Raw genomic sequence first — 19,568 nt, forward strand, 5'->3', positions numbered from 1 at the left:
CCATAAAGGAAACAAATGCTTCCATATGTACTGAAGGCATTAGATGGTGAATAATAAATAACAGCAGGCTCTGCTAAGTGAACGAGAAGCAGAAAAACAACGGAGAGGTGCCTCGCACGCTGAGTCGTGCCTCTCCTGCAGACTGCACCTATGCTGCCAGGGATGAGAGGTATTTGAGCATGCAATTAAAGCTTGTGCCATAAAGCTCGTATGAAGAGGGCTGTGCTAAGACTGCTCTCACTGGCGTTAGCATCCCTAATGGTACATGCAACAAGACACCTGCAATGCCTCTGATTGCTGAAGGCAGGAGGGAGGCTGGAGGTTTTTTTTTTTTTCTTTTTTTTTTTTTTTTCAAGTTTTATCTTCAAGTGCCATCTCCTTCCCCTTTAAAAAAATCTTATACCTGCACGAAAGCCTTTAAGGAATTCAGGTTGCAGCCCTCGCGTTTCTAGTTGCCCCTTTATCAAGGCAGCCTCCTTGGCGCTGAGGTTTCCCTCCCTGTTTTGCAAGGCGTTAGGGAGCTTCCACGTGCCAGAGCAACTCCACTTCCCCCCATCCTCCCTCTCCCACAGATCGATGCAGAAGAGATGATTTCTGCAGGGCTCCAGCAGTTCTTTCTTTCTGTTTCTTAAATACCCACTTCCCTTCCCTGCCACTTTTTACGGCGTTGCCCTCTGCTTTTAGTTATTCCACTTGCAGAGCCGCTCTCTGCAGAGAGCTGTATCAAACTATTTCCTGAAGACCAGCTAAATTATATGCATAACTTCCTTCCTTCAACCACTCGGAGGAAGTAGCAAAACAATCATATGTGTTTGACATTATTACTCATTTATGAACCCATGCCAAGCCTCCCTTTCTGTGGTATCGCTGACATAATGCCACGAGGCGGATGGAAAGGGCTCTCTTAAATCGCCACGCAGGGTAGTTGTCAGGACTTTATTCCTTTTGGGAAAATAAAAAATAAAGGTAGATTTAGCTGAAATGCCTCATGCCAGGCCTCAGCTGGGAAGCACTTGGTTGGTTCGGGGGGCTTTTTCTGTTTCAACTTCAAAGAAGAAAGCAGCTATTTGAGTTATTCAAATGGACACAGATATTTCAACAAGTTAAGCAATGCTTCCAGATGCTTTTCCTTGAAATCAGATAACAAGCCATTTGGATTTAAAAGCATCGGTATCGGAGTCTTCAATAGCAAACACATCCTTTGCTAAATCTGTTGCTTAAGAAATCAAGCTAATGAGTGAAAACAGCCTGCTCCACATCTGCAATTCATTATCCCTGTCTTTCAGTTGGTGCGCGCTCAGGGCAGCCATCCAGGTACATCTGACATGTTATACTTAGCAAATATTAAAAATGATATAGTGGGAGAGAATGACACATTTTTCTACGGCAGCGAGAGCACGTTTCGAGGCAGTTCACGTGCTCTTCAAGGGAATGTGAGCACGACCTCTCCGGTGGGGCTGTGTAAATAAACAAATAGCACCCGGTTGATTTTTAACCAGTCCCTTTCCCCTACAGCCTTCAATGCACGTGTGCCGCGTTCTGGTTTCCTTAATATAAAGAGCAGAGGAAGGAGCCCTCATCCTCAGCATCCTGACTGTTGCACTCCTGCATTTGTCACCTTCCCGTGACACGGTTACATGTCTGCCTTGTAACGCTGAGTGCTGCCGATGTGCTGAGCTCAGAGAAGCTGCAGAAGGACCCAGCAGGGCCATGTCCTGCATGCAGGGGACACTGCAGGGAGCTCCAGGTGCATCGCCCAAGGAGCTCAGCACCCAGGAGCTCAGCATCCCGCACAAAGGTGCTGCAGATGAAGAAGGGAAGGGCAACAGCACAGCACCGCTGATTGCAAAAATCATCTTTTAGGCTGTTTTTGCCATCGTGGGATGCGACGCTACCTGCATGAAAGACTGAAGAGGGCACTCAAGGGAAAAAGAAAAAAAAAGACTCGATTTAAGCAGCCCTTATTTAATTAAAGCTAACCTTTATTTCAAATGCTGCTTTCAACACTTGCACTGTTTGCTAATTCTCAGAACATCTTTTAGCTCTGCCCTGAACTGTGACTTTGAAGAATCGGGCTGCAGGATAATGGATGCTCAACCCCAAGGCTGAGAAGGCTTGTGAGGAGCCCTGGAAACTTTTTACCGTTGTAACGGAGCAACACGTTATGACAAAGATGAAGAAGCACTACATCCCTGCACGGAGACTCTCAGTGACAATACAAGTGTCACTGCGTACGAGAGCAGGCACTGAAAGGAGAAATCTGTTTACAGTAAACACTTCTGCTTGGAAGTAGGGGACTAGAGTGACCTTCTGTTCTCAGAAGGATTGGCATTAAAGTGACTAATGGGCCAAGAAGGATTGATTTATCAGTTAAAAATAAAAAGTTAATTTTATACAGAGCCCAACCAGGCAACTGGCAAGGGAATAGGTGTGGTAGGAAAGCAAGCCTAGCGCTATTAAGAGACGAAATATGAGGAACTAACTCACAGCTGGGACAAGCCAAGACAATAGGCACAAAACCAGGGACACCATGCAATGACTAAGGAAAACTTGCAGCCATCGGATAAAGCTGGTCCCAGCTAAAGCCGACAGCTTAGGACCTGATGTCCTAAAACCTTTGGAATCAGAAGCTAGAAAAATGATGCTGTGATTGCACGAAGGTGACAGCAGCTTATGCTGGTGTCACACCGAGGGAAATCCTTGAATTTTGTATTCTGATACTGCTTATTGATAGGGCTGGGCTTTGTTTGGTTGGTGTTTGTTGTTTTGTTCTCGCTTTTAACAGAAACGCTGCCTGAGCTCAGAACTACTGAGCATTGTCCTTTTGAACCGGGAAACTTCAGAGGGCCGTTTTCTTTAGCTGGAGTTATTTTCCCCTCTGTAGAATTGCATTAAGGGAAATGAGAAAAGACTAGCTTATTCTCCCAGCTATTTAATGAGGCCAGGCCTTCATACTACAAAGCTGCTCCGCTTTTCAGCTCGCTACAGGCAGCAACACGCAAACATGAGCTTTACTTTTGCTGTCCTACTCTTTCTCCCAGCCCATCTCTTCGCTAGCCGAAGAACAGCGAAACTTTTTGCAACATCACAAATGCCAGAATTATCTCAACCTCTAAACACCCCCAGATATTTTTTTATTTTTTTTTCTAGAGAGCTCCAAATGATTCCAAGTTTTCCTTTGTATCGCCAAATGCTCTTGGAAGAACATATTGCTCTTCGTTTGATGGTACAGGACACGTTTTTCAAAGCATGCCAGAATTATCAAAGCTTTGCTAAGGGAAAGAAGAAAGAAAAAAAAAAAAAAAAACACACCACACAACAAAAAAACTTAAAGTGCATTTTGCAGCCTCTATTTAGAAACTAAAGTGACAATTTTGAGAGCTGCATTAGCAACAGAGGTAATTACTGGGGATGAATGGGCCAATTGACTTGGACTTGCTTTCTTTTCTTCGATGCAAAAATCACAAGCTTTTGCTCTTAGAGCAACAATTAAACCTGCCTTCAGAGAAACCAGTTAGGCTATTACCTGTCGTAACAGTTGAAGTCGTCTAACCAGCAGCCTTTCTTCACCAGCTCGATAGAGCCCGAGTTGTTTCTCCAGGAGGCGTAGCAGTGGAGCCGCTTGTCCTTCTCCCCCTCACAGCGCTCCACGCCGCTCTGGTTGGTCTTCTCCAGTTCCCAGTTGGCGTTGTAGTAAATGCATTCCCTCGTCTCCGCCTCCCCGTGGCCTGGTCCTGCAGCAAAAGTCAAAGCCCAAGCACGTTCAAGCGAAATCATTCACAGATCTTGGGAGGCGCATCTCCACGTGGCCTTGGTTTGGGTGGTGCATGCGTTGGTATCGAACTACGTGTGTCACGGACACGAGCTTCAGCATGGCATGTTCTCCTTTGCCAGTTTGAGGTGGAGAGCAGGGATCAGGCTGGCCTCAGCTCACACCAGGAGCCTATGGTGAAGTCAAGAGCCCAGCACAGACCCCCCCAGGTCCCCTCTGGCCAGTGCCTCAAGCACAGGTCCCTAGCACGGGGAGGCGCATGGCAACCCACACCTGGTATTTTTTAACCACAGAAGGCCTGTTTAGGAAAGAGAACCTCCCAGAGTGCTGCTTGACATGTGCTGGGCTGTCACACAAGGTAGTTAGAGCCTCCATCTCCACCACTTTTCAGGAAACACCATCTAAAAATAAAGGGTTTATTATGCGGGTAGGACTTAACTGGGAATGGAGAATATTCATCCTGCAGAGAAGGGCCAGACCAGTACCAAGTTCTCACTTAGATCCCATTTCAGGCTTATTCCACTAAGCCTCCTCATGCTAAATGCCATGTTTTTAACTCATGCCACCTCTACACCCAAGCAAGACCCTCAGCAAAAGCAACTCCATTCCCCAAACAAGTTCAGTTGTTTCCACATGGACCTCTGGCCACCGCAAACCAAGGACTCTCCATAGCCTGTCTTTTTACTACATCAGATCCTTGTATCAAAGGACTAAGGAGTTCTTGCAGCCCCTAAAGTGAAGCAATTCCTCCATGGCCATCAGACTGCACAGCACAAACACAATTATAAATAGATCAGTTAAAAAAAGGAGTTAAGCAAGGGAGTGGGGATATCTGCACGTGACATAATGTCTTAAACCTTAGAAATCCTCTCTTCATTTGGAAACACTCTGCATCAATGCATTTTGATGATTTGTTTAAAACGAGAGGAAAGGAGGAAACCAAACACACAAGATGTAAGCAGATAGCCAGAAATAGCACCACGAAGCGCATGGCTTTGTGAATCCTGAGATGTCCTGCAGCCATCTGCCCTTGGGATCACCCAACCCAAGGCAAGGTCAGACCTGGCTGTTACACTCATGGATCTCAATCACACAAAAAAATGTAGGTATCCCAATAAACTGCATTGACAACGGGGTAAAAAACATGAATGGGTCCCGCAGGATGGTGAAATGTGCTCCCAGAATAGCCAGAGTTTGCAAACCACAGAACTACGCTTCTGGCAGGAAAATTTTGCAGGGTTTTTACGACTCTGCCTTCTCCCCAGGCTGTGTGTGCAACTTTTAATGTTGGGTTTAAAGCAGTCAGGGCCACATCTGGATGATCTAAATGCAACCCCATCTGTGATTCCTGCTCCACAAGGCAAAGCAGCCACTTCTGAAAGGTCTCTAAAAGATGATTCAGTTCAGCTTTCTGGAGACACGGAGGAGCGAGTGGCTTACAGCTGGCAGAGAAAACACCCAGCCAGGCACGGGCACCAGCTCCTGCCTTGGACACTCTCTGTAGTATCATACTTACTAAATCTGAACACCAACCCACTGCCAACGTAAGCACACTCACCACCCTGAGCTGGAGAAGACAACACTGCTCCCACCCGAAAAGCTGAAGTGTGAAGATTAAAGGACTGGTCACATGTGAACAAGGAGGGAGCCTGAACTACCTTCCCACAACCTGCAGCTCCTGAAGTCCCAACATCTCCAGACTGCCACCAGCACTGGCTTCCAGTTTTGCAGTGTGTAGAGCGCTCAGGAGATGGCACTTGAGCTGGAAATGGAAATCAAGCTATCAATGCAGCCTTCTGCTGGCCACAGGCAGCAGGTAAGGAGTGCACAGCAGCACAGCATCCTGCAGCTTGGAAAAGATCTTTGAGATCATCAAGTCCAACCACTGTCCTGACCTATTGAGTTCCAACACCAAACCACATCCCTTAGTGCCACGTCCATGTCTCTTAACACCTCCAGGGATGGGGACTGCACCACCTCCCTGGGCAGCCCGTTCCAGTGACTAACCACCCTTTCCATCAAGAAATTCTTCCTAATGTCCAATCTAAACCTCCCCTGGTATGATTTGAGATCATTTCCTTGCATCCTTGTCACTTGAGAAAAGATGACCCTGTACAGGGCAGAAGTGTGACTACAAGAAATGTGACCACCAGAAGTGTGACCACGGTCCCTGCGTGGGCTGGGGGTGATGTGCTCGACCTGCTCCTGGTACCGACACACCTGGCCTCAGCGATGGGTAATTCTCGTGGTACGGAGCAAACCCATAGGACTAGGAAGATCTCTTTGCATTTTGAAGAGGTGTTAGATTCTTCAATAACCCTTTTTTGGGAAGAACATTTCATCTGCATTGTGAGAGAGACTGGAAGGGAGGAGGGGTACCAGCAAGTGATAAAGCTGACTTCAGGAACTGGAAATTATATTCAAAGCACACACGAACAAGAGCTCAATTTCAATAGCACCTGCAGGTTTTATCGGCACTTGCAAAGCTCCATCTGAGTTTTCCTCTGACAAGTTGCTTACTATAATAAAAACAACCTACCAATATCCCTCAACACAGAACAGTGTCAATATTGACACTCCTTGTTAAAGCCTTGATATTTGTTCTGCTGCTACTTACGCTGCACTTTGTTAGGGCAGATTAAGCGTTTTTGCTAAATAAGAGTTAAATCAGCAGGAAAGCGAGGGAGCATCGCCTCGTGTGCAGAGGGGTTGATGTCTTTTTATTTATAAAGGAATGAGTAAATATCTTAGCTTCATTGTAATACTTAACATGGCTTCCAGCTGATACTCGCTGTTACCTTCTAGTCCATTCCCTGAATCCCATTTTGTAACATCGTTCCCATCAGCCCAAACCAAATCCTGCTTCTGCACTAGAGATGGAAATTTCCTCTCCCTCCCCCAACCAAATCTCCCAGAAAGGAGGAGATTTAATGAACCATTTGCCTGGGAAGCAGCCCCAAAATCTAATCCCAGCTCAGCTACCGCTGTCTGTAACCTCAAGCAATATCGGGCAGCCTCTGCTTTCTCCACCTGTGCCGAGGGCCGATGCAATGCACAAAGCTGCGGGGAGATTTGAGGTTTCCGCTGTGCTTTGAAAAGAGAAACTTCAGCCTGCTAAATCCCGAGCTCAGCCCAGGCTCCCTTCCCCCAAGACAGTTGTCTTTTCTGGAACAAGTTTCAGATTAAGAGTACGATCTGCTTGCAAACACGCGAAGAGAACTCTGCAAACAGCAACCGCGCCAAGAAAACGGCCTTTCGCAGTTTTTCCCCCTATCAAAGTTGAACAAAAGCACGTACAAAGTTTGGGATGACTAAATACATGTATGTTTCCCTTAACACCGCTCTTTGGGACGCTCGCCTTTGGGAGATGCTTTAAAAATCCCGTGTGTTTCCTACCTGCTTTCAGATCTTTTTAAAAAGCCCCTTGGTGAGCATCCCCAGCCTGCTGGGTGCCCGGAGCTGCAGGAAACCCTTCTATTTGTGCCCAAGATGGTCTCAGCATGAAGGGCACAGTTCCAGGGCCGGCTGTTGATGTGCCTGCTGCTTCAGCTCTTCAGGAAACCCTCGCACCTTGCTCTGGGATGGATCAGGCAGAGAGCAAAGTTTGCAGCTGGCCACCTTATCTGCATTTGCTGTGTTAAAACCCCCTTGAAATGGAGGGAAAGAAGGGTTAAAAGTGGGTTTTGTCCCTTTGAGGTGGGCTAAGAGGAGGAAACCTCTGCTCCTGCTTCTTCAAGGCATGCAGGTTTTGCTGCCTCCTGTTCCCCCCTTGGGTCACAGACACATACCTCGTTCCCCAAAGCCCCGTGAGGTCTGCAAGAAATGTCGGGCTGGAAGCTGCTGCGGGTGGGAGAGGTGCAGCTGAGCCGTGCCCCACTGCTTGCTTCAAGCTGCAAGAATCAGAGGATTTTGCCCCAAAAAGGGCAATGGAAGCACGCTTCTTCCTCCTGTGCACACCTGATGCAACAAGGCTTGGCTCGGAACATGAGCTTCCCTTTGTGCACAGCAGCACCAACTGGCTTTAACACCACAACCTACAAAGACTCATGCAGTGAATAAAATCTCAAGTCCTGCTTGAAATCGAAGAATAACGAAGAATTAAGGCTTTGCACCAGCAGCTTAGTTTCTGGCACCCTGCTGCACCAAGCTGGAGCTTCGGGGACGATGCAGCACGGCTTCTCCCCAGCCTTCCTCAAACAGAAGCTGTGAAGAAACGCCCTCAAAGCACCACCAAGCCCAAACGACAGCCAGCACCCCAACACTACGAGGACAGAGGGAGACCCTCACCAGCACCCAAATTCAGCCCTGAGAAGCTGTCATCAGGCCAATTCCCTCAGGTGGATTTTCTGCTCCAAATGAGTGGAGCATCACCAAGGTTTAGCTGAACAAGGCCCCCAGCATCCATCCGAGGTAATGATGGAAGGTAATGATGGAAGAGGAGCTGTGCGACATGGGAGGACCACTCCTGCACCTGGGAGCCGCCAGGCGCACGGGGAGCTCATTAAACAGGGTCCTCCTGACCCGCAGGACTTCAGCCTTGGGACCTTGCTGTTGATCTGAGACTCAGGCTCTGCTCTCCTCATTTGGAGCTGCCGACAGATCAACGGGGCTGTGTCATTATCCGACAGCCGCTAAATTACAGCCAGGATCCTGTGTAGCAGCGCCGGGTCTAGGTGTTAGCAGTTGCTGGGCTCCTAACTCATAATTAGATACACAGGGAATATCTTCCCCAAGGCTGAAGGCTGCTATAAATCTCAGCTCCTTATCTCTGCCTGCCCCCTTTTTAAAACCTAAAATGAAAGTATATACGAGAAGATGGGATGTGTCAAAATAGTCTGCATAAACACGGAGTGATTTCCCAGACAGTCTGTTTGCCTAACTGTCAAAACCACCGGGCTTTATACATGAAACTGTGTATGCAACTGAAGTTATTTGCAAACATTTAGTTATGTCCCTATATAGCGATCTGTACATGTAATTTTATAATATAAAATGACAGAGATTGTACACCGAATTGGGGTAATTGCCCTCTAATTTGGAGGGTAATTGCATGTAGCAATTAAGCAACTGCGGATGCATTCTTGCATGTGTGATTATGGAAGTCGGGCCCTTTGTTTGAGGTTTGGTTTTGTTTCCAAGAGCTATCTCTCAACCATGGCACGGTTCGGGCAGGCAGAGGACTGTGAGGCCGCTGGGCGCTCACCTGGCTGTGGAGCATCCTCCAGGGTGAGCCACTGCAGCGTGGGCACACGCACACTCCTTGCCCTTGCTCCTCACCTGCAGAGATGCTCACCCAGTCACCAGGGCTGCCTTTTGGCACAGGGACATCGTTTGGTTGGGGAAACAACGAGCTGAGCGGTATAGAGCACACCAGGAGGCATCGGGTGCAGGAGGGAAAGGCAACAAAATAGGGCTGCTGCCCCCAGCTCTCCCTGCCCCAGACACCAGCCCCAAAGTTTCACGCAGGTCTACAATTTAAAGGAGCCCCTGCTGTTGTTGCTAGCATTTCAGATCATGAAACCAAGCCAGGGGGAGCTTGCAACTGGAAAAGTTTGGAAAACGTTGCTCTAGAGAGACCACCCAGTTGCATCTCTGCAGAGCCTCTAACGAATCCACAATTAGTACGTGGTGCTCCAGCGCGTATTCCCTGAGCGCAGTGATTTCATTCCTGCTGTCCTTAAATAATAGGTCTAAATACGTTTTTAGGCAAAGCATCAAACCAGCAATGACATCTGTGGTTAAGTACGTGCGTGAGGATTTAAAGACTCGCTGCTCGTATCCCCCGCTCCTTCACCAAAGCTTTGAATCGGTGAGACCCAGGCCCCACGTCCCGGAAAAAAAGCCAAAATTTTGCTGGGGTCCCCTGGGGACCCTGGGGCTGGCAGCCCAGCCCTGTGCCCACAGACACCCAGGAGCAAGCCCCAGGCTCAGCCCTTCCAGGCAGCTGGGTGTAGGAGATCCTCCATTGCAACGCCTTGGCTAATTAAAAATCCTGGTAAAAAAATCAACTATTTCAAAACGTTTTGGCTCTCGAGCTGGCTCAGGTAAAAGCAGCCCGTGCAACACTGAGAACATAACGCCAAGGGAGGATATTACTTTGAATTCTGTTTTCTGTCAATAGATTTGGCATATCCCACGATAAAAGAGCTTCAAGTTTTCTAGTCAATCAATGACTGTTAATCTATTATCTCAGCATCTATTGCCATGGTAACCTGCAATGATGCCATTGACAACCAGTCTCAAAAGGACAGGAGGCTTTAAGTCATTTTCTTTTAAAATTAAAAAAGGAACTTTAATATTAAGAAATACATCCTCCCTGCTCACCAGGGATGACAACTCAGGGCTTCTATATTCACACCATGACTCACGCTTCACAGCTTCCACGGACATCTGTGTAGCAATCCCCTCCCCATATATCTCTTTTTTAACTTGGGCTTAAGTCTGTTAAAAGATAACAAGGAAATTATTTAAAAGAATTAGATCTTTATTACAATTTCCCCCCAAACTGCTAGTTAAACCTGTTTTGTAAAATAGGAGGAGCACGCTTTAAGTCATTACCACCGACCGGGGGAAAGGATGCAATGAAGATTTCATCCTTCTGAATGATTTCCCTGGTATTTTAAGTCGAATAGGGTGGGTAGAAAAAGGACTCAGCGAAATACGGAGCGCGCACGCACACGCGCGCGGCCGGTGAGATTAATCTCTTGGCCCAAAGGGGAGGATCGGGCAGAAAAAGGCTTCGTAAATCATTTCTCCGGACAGGCAGAGGGATCCAAGGAGGTTTGGCCAGGTCAGCGGCTGGACTGGCGTGCAGCAGGACAGAAACGTTGCCAGCAGTTAATCAATTTTTGGAAGCAGCGCGTTTTTTTTTTTACTTGAACTCAGCTGGTCGTTGCTATATTTTATCTAACGAAGAGATCATTTTAGATAGCCATTAGAAAAATCCTATTTTGTACCATTTCGGTTAAGGACAAAGCCAAAATGTAATTAGATTTCTCCCTTTGCATTGCTAACTGTATCTGTCTCCCCAAAAAAGGTTTTAGTTCTTTAATAAAGCCATCAGGGAGATCAATCAGAAGCATTTAATGCCATGGTGCTTCTGCAGTTCATGTTTAAATGCACTCGGGGTCACAAACGAGGCAATTTGGACAGCAGCGCTCAAACTGGATTAGTAATAACACACAAAAAGGCCCAATTTCTTTTTTCTTTTTTCTTTTTTTTTTTTTTTTTTAACATAGACACGCACACACTCCTCCGCTGCCCACAGGAGGATAAAAACAAAACGAAGCCAGCCTCAACCAACGCGGCGTTACGCACCAAAAACCAGCCCCGCACACGAGCTGGGCTGCATGTCCCCAACATGTCACCTCCCTGAAGGACACCTGCATGTCCAGGACTCTTGCCACAAGTCTACCAGGAAAATGCCAACCCTATTCTCCACTGACCCCTTTGCAGCACCACACTTAAGGAACTGCCTTGCTTCCTATAGGATTTCCATAAAAGAGAGGTCGCTTTTTCCCCCGATCCATGAGTTTTTGAATGAGCGTATCGTTTTTTCCGTATTTTTTTTTCTTAAATTCAAGATGCACATTTACAAAAGCATTAAGCAGACAATTTATTTGCCTTTGGGTAGCAACAACTACGCTCTGGCATGAAAAAGGACCCTCTTGGGCTACACGTTGAGCAAATAACCTACTGAGAAGGCTGTGTCAGCCCCCAGACTTTGGAACCTCGGTGAGAAAATATTAGAATTTAATGACAAGATAAAGATATTTCCAACTACGCTCCTAAAAATCAAATAGAGGGCAGGTTTTGACCAGATGCCACAAATCACTAAGTAAAATATGCAGCAAATTCTGAAATGACATTTAAAACAAAATTGTTTGTTCTCTCCCATTCTCCTCAGGAGACAGCATGAGGTCTCAAAAGACCATGGGAGGAGGAAGTGAAATCATGTATGTTCATATAAATATTTTCTCCCTGCACGCTGAAGTTTTGAAAAGCTTTCAAAGCAAGCCTACAAAAGCAATTTTCTTCGAGGCAAAGGGATGAAGATGTGGGAGCATCCCCTTGCAGAGTGCAGAGACTTGCGGACCACGTGGTGATACCTTTCCCAGTCATTTCACATGTGCCTACTCCACCCCACCACCTTCACCTTCCGGTGCTGCTGTCACCTGCAGAAATGCTCTTTCAGAGCTCCTTATTCATAGGATCTTCTCTAGGCAGAGCCCAAAGTGTCTAACACACCATGCACACCTAAAATAATGTCGAAAGCACGCACCTGGTACACCACTGAGAGTTTTGGTACCCAAACAGCAGCACCTCGATTCATAATCTACGCGTGGTCCTCTGAGATTTATCAGCAGGGACATTTCAAATATGCTTTAAAATGTGCTGAGTCTACTAAGATTGGGCCCCAAGTGCTTTTCTATTGATTCTGCTTGACATTTCCAAATACCACAATTCCAAATTTAATTCACTGGTAATTGGAAAAACTGTAATGCATGTAAATGGACAAGAAGATGTTGGAAGTCCAAAAGGTCAGGCATCAGGAAAGCATGCCCCCAAGAACTAAATGATGTTTGTTTGTCTTCTTGTCACCCTCTTCCACTTGAATGATCAAAACTCGGAGTTGGGCGGTTTGCTCAGCAGGATGGAGGAAGAAAGCAAATAAAACAGCACGATCTGTCTAAACTGCCAGGACAGGGTTCAAAATCACTGTTTTAAACTCCATCGTTGACTGAAATCCAAATGTACCCTAGAGAGGACTCACTTTATCAGCAGATTACACAAGTGAGTGGTAGACTCATGAAAGAATTAATCTTGTAACTCTTTGTCACTAGAAGAAGATTCTCTCTGTCTGGAAATCTGGTTTGTAAGGTTACCCCCCTGCTCCTCCATGGCTTTACAGGTACTTAGCTTCTCCTTGCCAGCCACGTAAAGAGAAGGCATGGGAAATTTAAAAATTTTACCAGATCTCCCCCTTTCCAATGTATGAAGTCCAGTCTCAATTCTAGCCTGATCATGAACATTTGTTGGCTGATCCAGAGCCTCTACTTTATCCCCAAGACAAAACCCAGCTCCTGTCTCAGAGGCAGAAGAGGGGCTTCAGCAAGAGGAACCGCCACGCGATCTCACAGGGGATGCTCTTTATGCGGAGCCCTGAGTTGCAGCAAGGCCCACAGTTCCCAGCCTGCCTGGATTTCATGGTCAATGTTTTGATGGGTTATTAAGCCCTTTTGGGCAAAGACTCATATTATACGAAATACAGAATGACAAAATTCCCATTTTTCAATATGTTCCAAAGAATAAAATGCCTAAGTTTTAGCCGCTGGTCCTACCTGCAACTACCAGTGCGTGAGCCATCACTGATGCTCTGATGCCATCGTTCATTTAAGCTCAAAAGGTAAGAATACAGCCCAAGTACAGTGCACAAACAAGCACTAGCACAATTTATAATTCATATAATTTATAACTGATGAAGGACAAACATGCATTATAACATCCCAGTCATAGTTTCCCCAGTTCAGCCCACAGCATTATGTATGAAATAAGTGTTAACTCCTTGAAGCAAGCAACATTTATTACATTACTTACATCATTCGACTTTTGGAAAAAAAAAAATATATATATATATGCTGATTTTTGAAAGCCTTTTTTCCAGCATACACTGGTATTTCAAGAGTTAACAGGCTTCAGCCAAAGACTGAGAAGCAGGCTGAACCTAGGGAGAAAGAAAGGGGGAGGCAGGAAGAAAAGCAACTCTCTAGCCTTTGCAATCGCACACTAGCCTTAAGCCCTCCAAAAGGAAGTAAAGACATTCCTAAAATTCTTCACAGGATGAGAAGCAAGCTGTCAGCTGAATCAGAAGTCCATTTCTCCAGTCTTTATGCTCCTAATGGCAAATCCCACATGAGCAATTTCAAAAGCCTCCTTTACAATGGACTATCTCCCAAGTGACTACAGCACATCTAGGACTTGTCTCGTGTTTACAGAAATATACCTTTCTCCTTTGGGCCTATTGAAAAAAGCAACCATCAAATGACCTGAGGAAGGAATGTAGCACAATCCAATAGCATCATGCAATTTCCAGTGATTGTTTCTGTTACAATAATGAAAGGCACAAAAGAAACGGCTGGATAACTACAGTGAGTCTCTAAAGACAAGTTATACAAGAGATGCTGAAGAGTTATTATGTAAAGAGACAAAAAAAAAAAAATGAAATCACCTTATTAGCTTTTATCTTGATTACATGCAGTCACCAGCACCTGGACTACACTTTGAAATAAATAAGTTTCTGAGCAGAGCTGTCCCAAAGAGCTGAAACTCTGCCTGCTCCAGAGGTGGAAAACATCAAAATAATTGTGTGCTCTTGGGCAGGTATTCTCCTGCCTAGTGTTTTACAGTGTTTTCAAGCCATAAGGAAGACTAAAACACTTTGGACCACTTTGGCATGGAAGTAGAAGCATTTAACTTCCATCTGTGTCCAAGCTTTCTGGAGGACATGAGCTCAACAGCTCCACCCCAGAAACCACATACATCCCCCTCCTGTTCAATTTTCTATTTAGATGCCCATTCCCACCATGACTAAGCTCCAATATTACATAAAATGACGTTAAATAATATTCTAGGGTTCAGCATGTACTCCTAGATGGCTTCCAAACCACAGGTAGGTGCAGGAACCTCCACAAGCCCCATCTCTGAAGCTGCTCCCACATATTCAGGTGCTGACATATGAGAACAAGGAGATGGAGGTGGTCTTGCCTGGGCACTTTCAGGAACACCACGACTATTTGGAGGGATTTATTACTGGAAATGAGAACCCAGGTGGTGGAGGCAGATGAGTTGCTGAAAGGAAAACAACAGTATAAGGTTGGTAGAATTGATGACACAACTGTTGCAGTGACAACAGAAGGTTTTATCCCTGGTGATTCACAGCATGTTGAGTGCTACTAGCACTGCTCTGCTGCCAAAGTCACCGTCCTGGTTCCACCACAAGTCACCCCCCTGACTTGCCATGCCTTGGTTTCCCTGCACATAAATAGGATGATTAACAGGCATCAATGCGTGAAGCACCCTGTGGGAGCTGGCTGCATTGCTAAGCTATCATTTTATGCAGATATCCTCCCTCTACTGACCTGAATACTCAGCGGAAAGACCTTTCCTGACTTCAGAGAGCAGGTCATACCCAACCATGACAGAGCAGACCACTTCAGCCTGGAGATATTTTACATTTCTTTCCCTCTCATTCCTCCGGATTTCACTGAGAGGGCAACCAAGGATCAATTCATCCTTGTTTAAACCACCCTGCAAAAATCAGGCAAACACTCCCTCTGTACCCTGCAATACGTTCATTTTAGGCTGCAGCCAAACCCTTTTCCTTTCTCCTCGAGAGCTTCATCAGCGAGGTGCAATAATCATTTGTTTACCTCCACGTGTGAGCGTTGTAAGATGAGAAAGGTGCCTGCAGGAACAGGCTCGCGGAGGTCTGGCAGCTACACAGAGATGAGTAAACTGCAATCCTGAACACATCTTCTCACTGCCTCCCCACGCTCACATACACTCGGGGGGACAGGCGTGCAAACTACTCCCACCTGTCTAATAAAAAGGTGCAGCATGAGACATTGCTGCCCGCTCCTGGTAATCATTGGGAGCAGAAATGGAAGACGTACCAGCAATAAACTCAGTTTTTACTCTAAATAAAATGAAACAAAAAAAATTCCAAGGCAACGCGAAAAGTTTCACTGTGACGGCAGCCGGTGGAGCAATAAAACCAGTCAGCTGCCCGCTAGGGTTGAACATGGCTTTTCAGCCAGTTTTCATGAACTTTGGTAATGCGTGGCAGCTGTCCAAGAAGAGCAAACAAAGCTTTAGATAACTTTTTGGAGGGTGCAGGCCTGTCCATCTGCTTCACACGGACAAGCAGGTGAATGCACCCGCCCCAGGAAGAGCAGCTCTGGGCACTGCAGCAGCCACAAGGATGGAGAGCTCTTTATTTTTAGGGTCAGAGCAAAAGAAAGGACTATGGGAGAGTTTCAGCCCGCTGCTACATGTGGGCATTTCCCATGGGCATCCGTCACATTTCAAACTTCCCAATATAAATACTCCAGTATGGGATTTATGTTCTTTAATATAATAACCCCAGCAAAACATAATCTGTTATTATAGCTATCCTAGGGCTTCTTGTGAGCGCAAAGACGCGTGCTCTTCTTAATGCTGAACTAAGACTGGAGAATAATATCTCTGATTGATCTCCTCCATCTCTGAGATGGTCCCAGCTTTGTAAGGGTGATGCTACAATCAAAGCTGGTGGGATGCAGGTCCAAAGCAGGCCTGGAGGAGCTGGTTCCTCATACAAAGGGCAGGTGATGTGGGGAACCCTTCCTACAGGGTGCTCAATCACGTGTATTTGCTTGTCCTGACATTCTTCCCCAGGTGTCTTTTAGCAATAGCAGGGGACAGGCCACTGAGCTGGGTGGGCTTCTGTTCTGCTCCCTTCTGGCCAATGTACATTGGCCATACTTCATGTCCTCAAAACAAAAAACACCATTTAAAAATACTCTGAATTTATACCTGTCATTTAAAGAGGAAAGTATGGTAATTATTCACTAATGGTACATTTTAAGTGACCTCTACACTGAAGTGGAGGAACCTGCCCGTGCCCGTCCCACTGCATCCTGGAAGAAGACATGGTCCCAGAGTTTCAAAAGCAGTGGAGATGCTCATGCAGGGCAGCCAGCCTCAGTTATCTTTAAACAATTCTCAAGGGGGATGAAAACAAGTTTTAAGTGTCTCAAAGTAAGCTCTACAAGCCACTACATAGTTTGAAAATCTAAGCTAAGAGAAGTCCCCATGATGCTCAGTCCAAGCTGGCGTCTTACAACCATGTCTGAGCTTTGGCATATCGAGGATTCAACATAGTGCCTTCCTTGCCATAAAATGTTGGGATAACCGATGGGGATTAGCTTTCTCACCCTGAAACCTGAATTTACACTGGAATTTCTACCAGAAGCTGTTGTATAAATTGCACCAAAAGCCAGGGCAGACCTAGAGACCTTGCAGCAGGAGCTGAAGTCCTGCTTGCAGCAGCCTTTTCTAGTGGGATGGGGACTACGTGTTGGTTGTGCTGATATAAGGCACATGCCTAGCGAAAATTTAACACCTGTGCCCATGACACTGATTATCTGGAAGGAGATAAGTAAGCCCCTTTACTCTCAGAAGAGGACTGGTCCTGTCTTTAGGCTACAGTCTCAGGCATGCACGGAGGCAGGTTGGAAGCAGAGCCCCATGCACCCATGTGAGAAGAAGAAACAAAACACACGCACACAAGTTCCCGACAGCAGAGTCATTCATGAAGTAAAAATAACGTGCGCATCCATTTACATTGTACAATTACAATTCCAAAAGGCGAAAAAGTGTTAGGAAATGTTTTTGAAGACAGCCAGGAACGTTTTGCAAGGATCGCTGACTCAAGCCCTCAATCCGGCTGTTTAGCAGATGACTGGAAATCAGCCCTGGCTGTGTTTATTCTTTAGACAAAGTCCAGCTAAAAATGCATCCAGGCTTAAATAATCTGTGTAACAATGACCTCAGAGCCCCAGATACAACACTGCATGATGTGCAGGTTTCCCAACAGCGGAAGGCATTGTCCGGGCTGATACCCAGCTCACCCCTTCCGATGCGCGCTCTGCCAACACAGCGTTCTCGCCTGCACCACCACGACTGCTCTTGGATATAACATGCCATTTCATTTCCATTTGCAATTCAATATGGCCCCAAGGGCTTAACATACATCTGGTCCTCACCGCGTTAAGTCTCTTCCAAAGCAGCCATCGCCGGAACAAGGCGAGACAAAGGATGCCCACGCTCGGCCTCATGCACACCCGCGAGCGCAGCCTCCTGCATCCCCATCCTGCGAAGCCTCCTGGTTCACCTTGCAGCTCCCCATCCCAGCGCTGCTTTACTAACGGCAGCAAATATCCTCATCCTGGTGTCACTGGTGGGGAGAACTGGAGCAGGAGGCACAGCTCCAAACCCCAGAATCCAGACCTGCCATGAGCCAGCAGCAATATTTGACTTGTCAATGTCAGAAGATCCCAAACTTCCCAAATCCCAGCTGACAAAAACTGAGCTTAAGACACTGCAACTCAGCCTGGGAACTGCAGCTCTTGCCTGCAGGCTCGTGGCTTTACACCCATCCCACGCTATAGCTGCCCCTGCGCCTCCCCATGCGCAGTGGTTTCGCACACACTGTGAGCGTCGCCTCCGGTAGCAGCCAAGGACTTCGTGTATTTGTAAGACGTTTTGCAGGAGCTCAGCAACACGGAGTGTAGCGCGCTTATCTCTCCATCTCTAAAATAAATATATAATATTCCAAGCAAGGACACATATCAAAGAGCACAGGATGCAGTGCAGTGACTCATGCAACCGGCAAAGTATAAAATTGGCTGCATGCATGCCCGCATAGGGCATTCTCAGCTCTTCCTATAATTAGTCCTTCAGACGCTAGAGGGGAAAGTAACAAATTCAAAGAGGTTCCACTTCCCAATTATTCACATATTTCCAAATCAAATGGTTGTCTGTCAGAGAGCAACATGCCATTGCCCTAGGATATCAAAATGCAAACTGAAAAGTCTCTCCAGGAACAGGATTTGCTTTCATTACATTTATATCACCTAATTCATTTTAAGATTATATATAATTAGTCTCTCCCTCCATTTCTTCGCCCCCCCCAATTCAATATTCTCTGCTAAGCAATTTCAGAACACACCGCACATGCCAATGGCCCTTCTTCTAAGCCTCTTGCCTTTCAAACAGCTTTAGTTTCTTTTTTTAGCATTTTATTTTTTTTCCTTTGAATTGTCAAACCTTTCGGGTGCGCACTGCTTCCAAGAGATTTTACTTTATTTTGCTTATTTAAGCAAACACCTCTGAGGAAGAACTTTTAGCTTCACTTTTCGTTTGCCTTCTGGCCTCCTGAAATCTCAGCCCGCCCTCCGTAACACTCCAGAGCCAGTTCCCACCACCCTCAGCCCAGCACGCCATCTTCACCTCAACATCTCCACTTTTCTTCAGAGCCCCTCATCTCCAGCAGCTTCAACATTACAGAAACTCAGCCCAAATTCTCCGTAAAGCCCCACACATGCATGCCCTCTGTGGTTTTGGCATGGAAGCAGGTACCTGCTGTCAAACCAGGAATCTGGGAGCTCCCAAAGGTTATGGGGCAGCGCGGTCCCAACCCTTTCCTGGGTGCAGTTGGGGTTTGCTCTGCTCTCACACTGAGTTTCTCCTTCCCACCTTGGGTGGGGAGAGCTGATAGCAGAAGGGAGCGACCTGGCCGAGGACAGCGTGCATTAAACCCAGCAGGTAAACCCACTGCCAGGTTTGATATGAGATCCTACAATCAGAGTCACAGAATCATCTGGGTTGGAAAAGACCCTCAAGATCACCAAGCCCAACCACCAGCCTGACCTACTGATTCCCATCACTAAGCCACATCCTTAATGCCATGTCCACAGGTCTCTTAAATACCTCCAGGGATGGATGAAGCCGCCATGCCCGGAGCTCTCTCCCACCCTGACCGATGCGCTATCGCAGCAATGTTCCCAACACTGAGAAATTTTCATCTAGAATAAAGTGGGCTCTGCATCCTGCACAAGGCTTTTGGCAAACACTTGAGGAGACTCCTGAGATGTTCAAGGTATTTCTGACCATTAGCACAAAGGACTATTTCAGGACTATTAATTTTATTTATTTATTTATTTATTTATTTATTTATTTATTTATTTATTTATTT

General features: G+C 46.4%; 1 protein-coding gene across 1 annotated transcript in view; it reads right to left on the bottom strand.

Moving 5' to 3' along the window:
- ACVR2B (activin A receptor type 2B) overlaps positions 1-19,568 on the bottom strand; it is a 95,473-nt gene that overhangs the window by 20,603 nt on the left and 55,302 nt on the right. The window contains exon 2 of the mRNA XM_035317359.1: positions 3,527-3,734. Coding sequence (XP_035173250.1) covers positions 3,527-3,734 — 208 coding nt within the window. The remainder of the gene's footprint in view (positions 1-3,526; positions 3,735-19,568) is intronic.

The sequence above is a fragment of the Oxyura jamaicensis genome, chromosome 2 (assembly GCF_011077185.1).
Source record: "Oxyura jamaicensis isolate SHBP4307 breed ruddy duck chromosome 2, BPBGC_Ojam_1.0, whole genome shotgun sequence".
NCBI lineage: Eukaryota > Metazoa > Chordata > Aves > Anseriformes > Anatidae > Oxyura > Oxyura jamaicensis.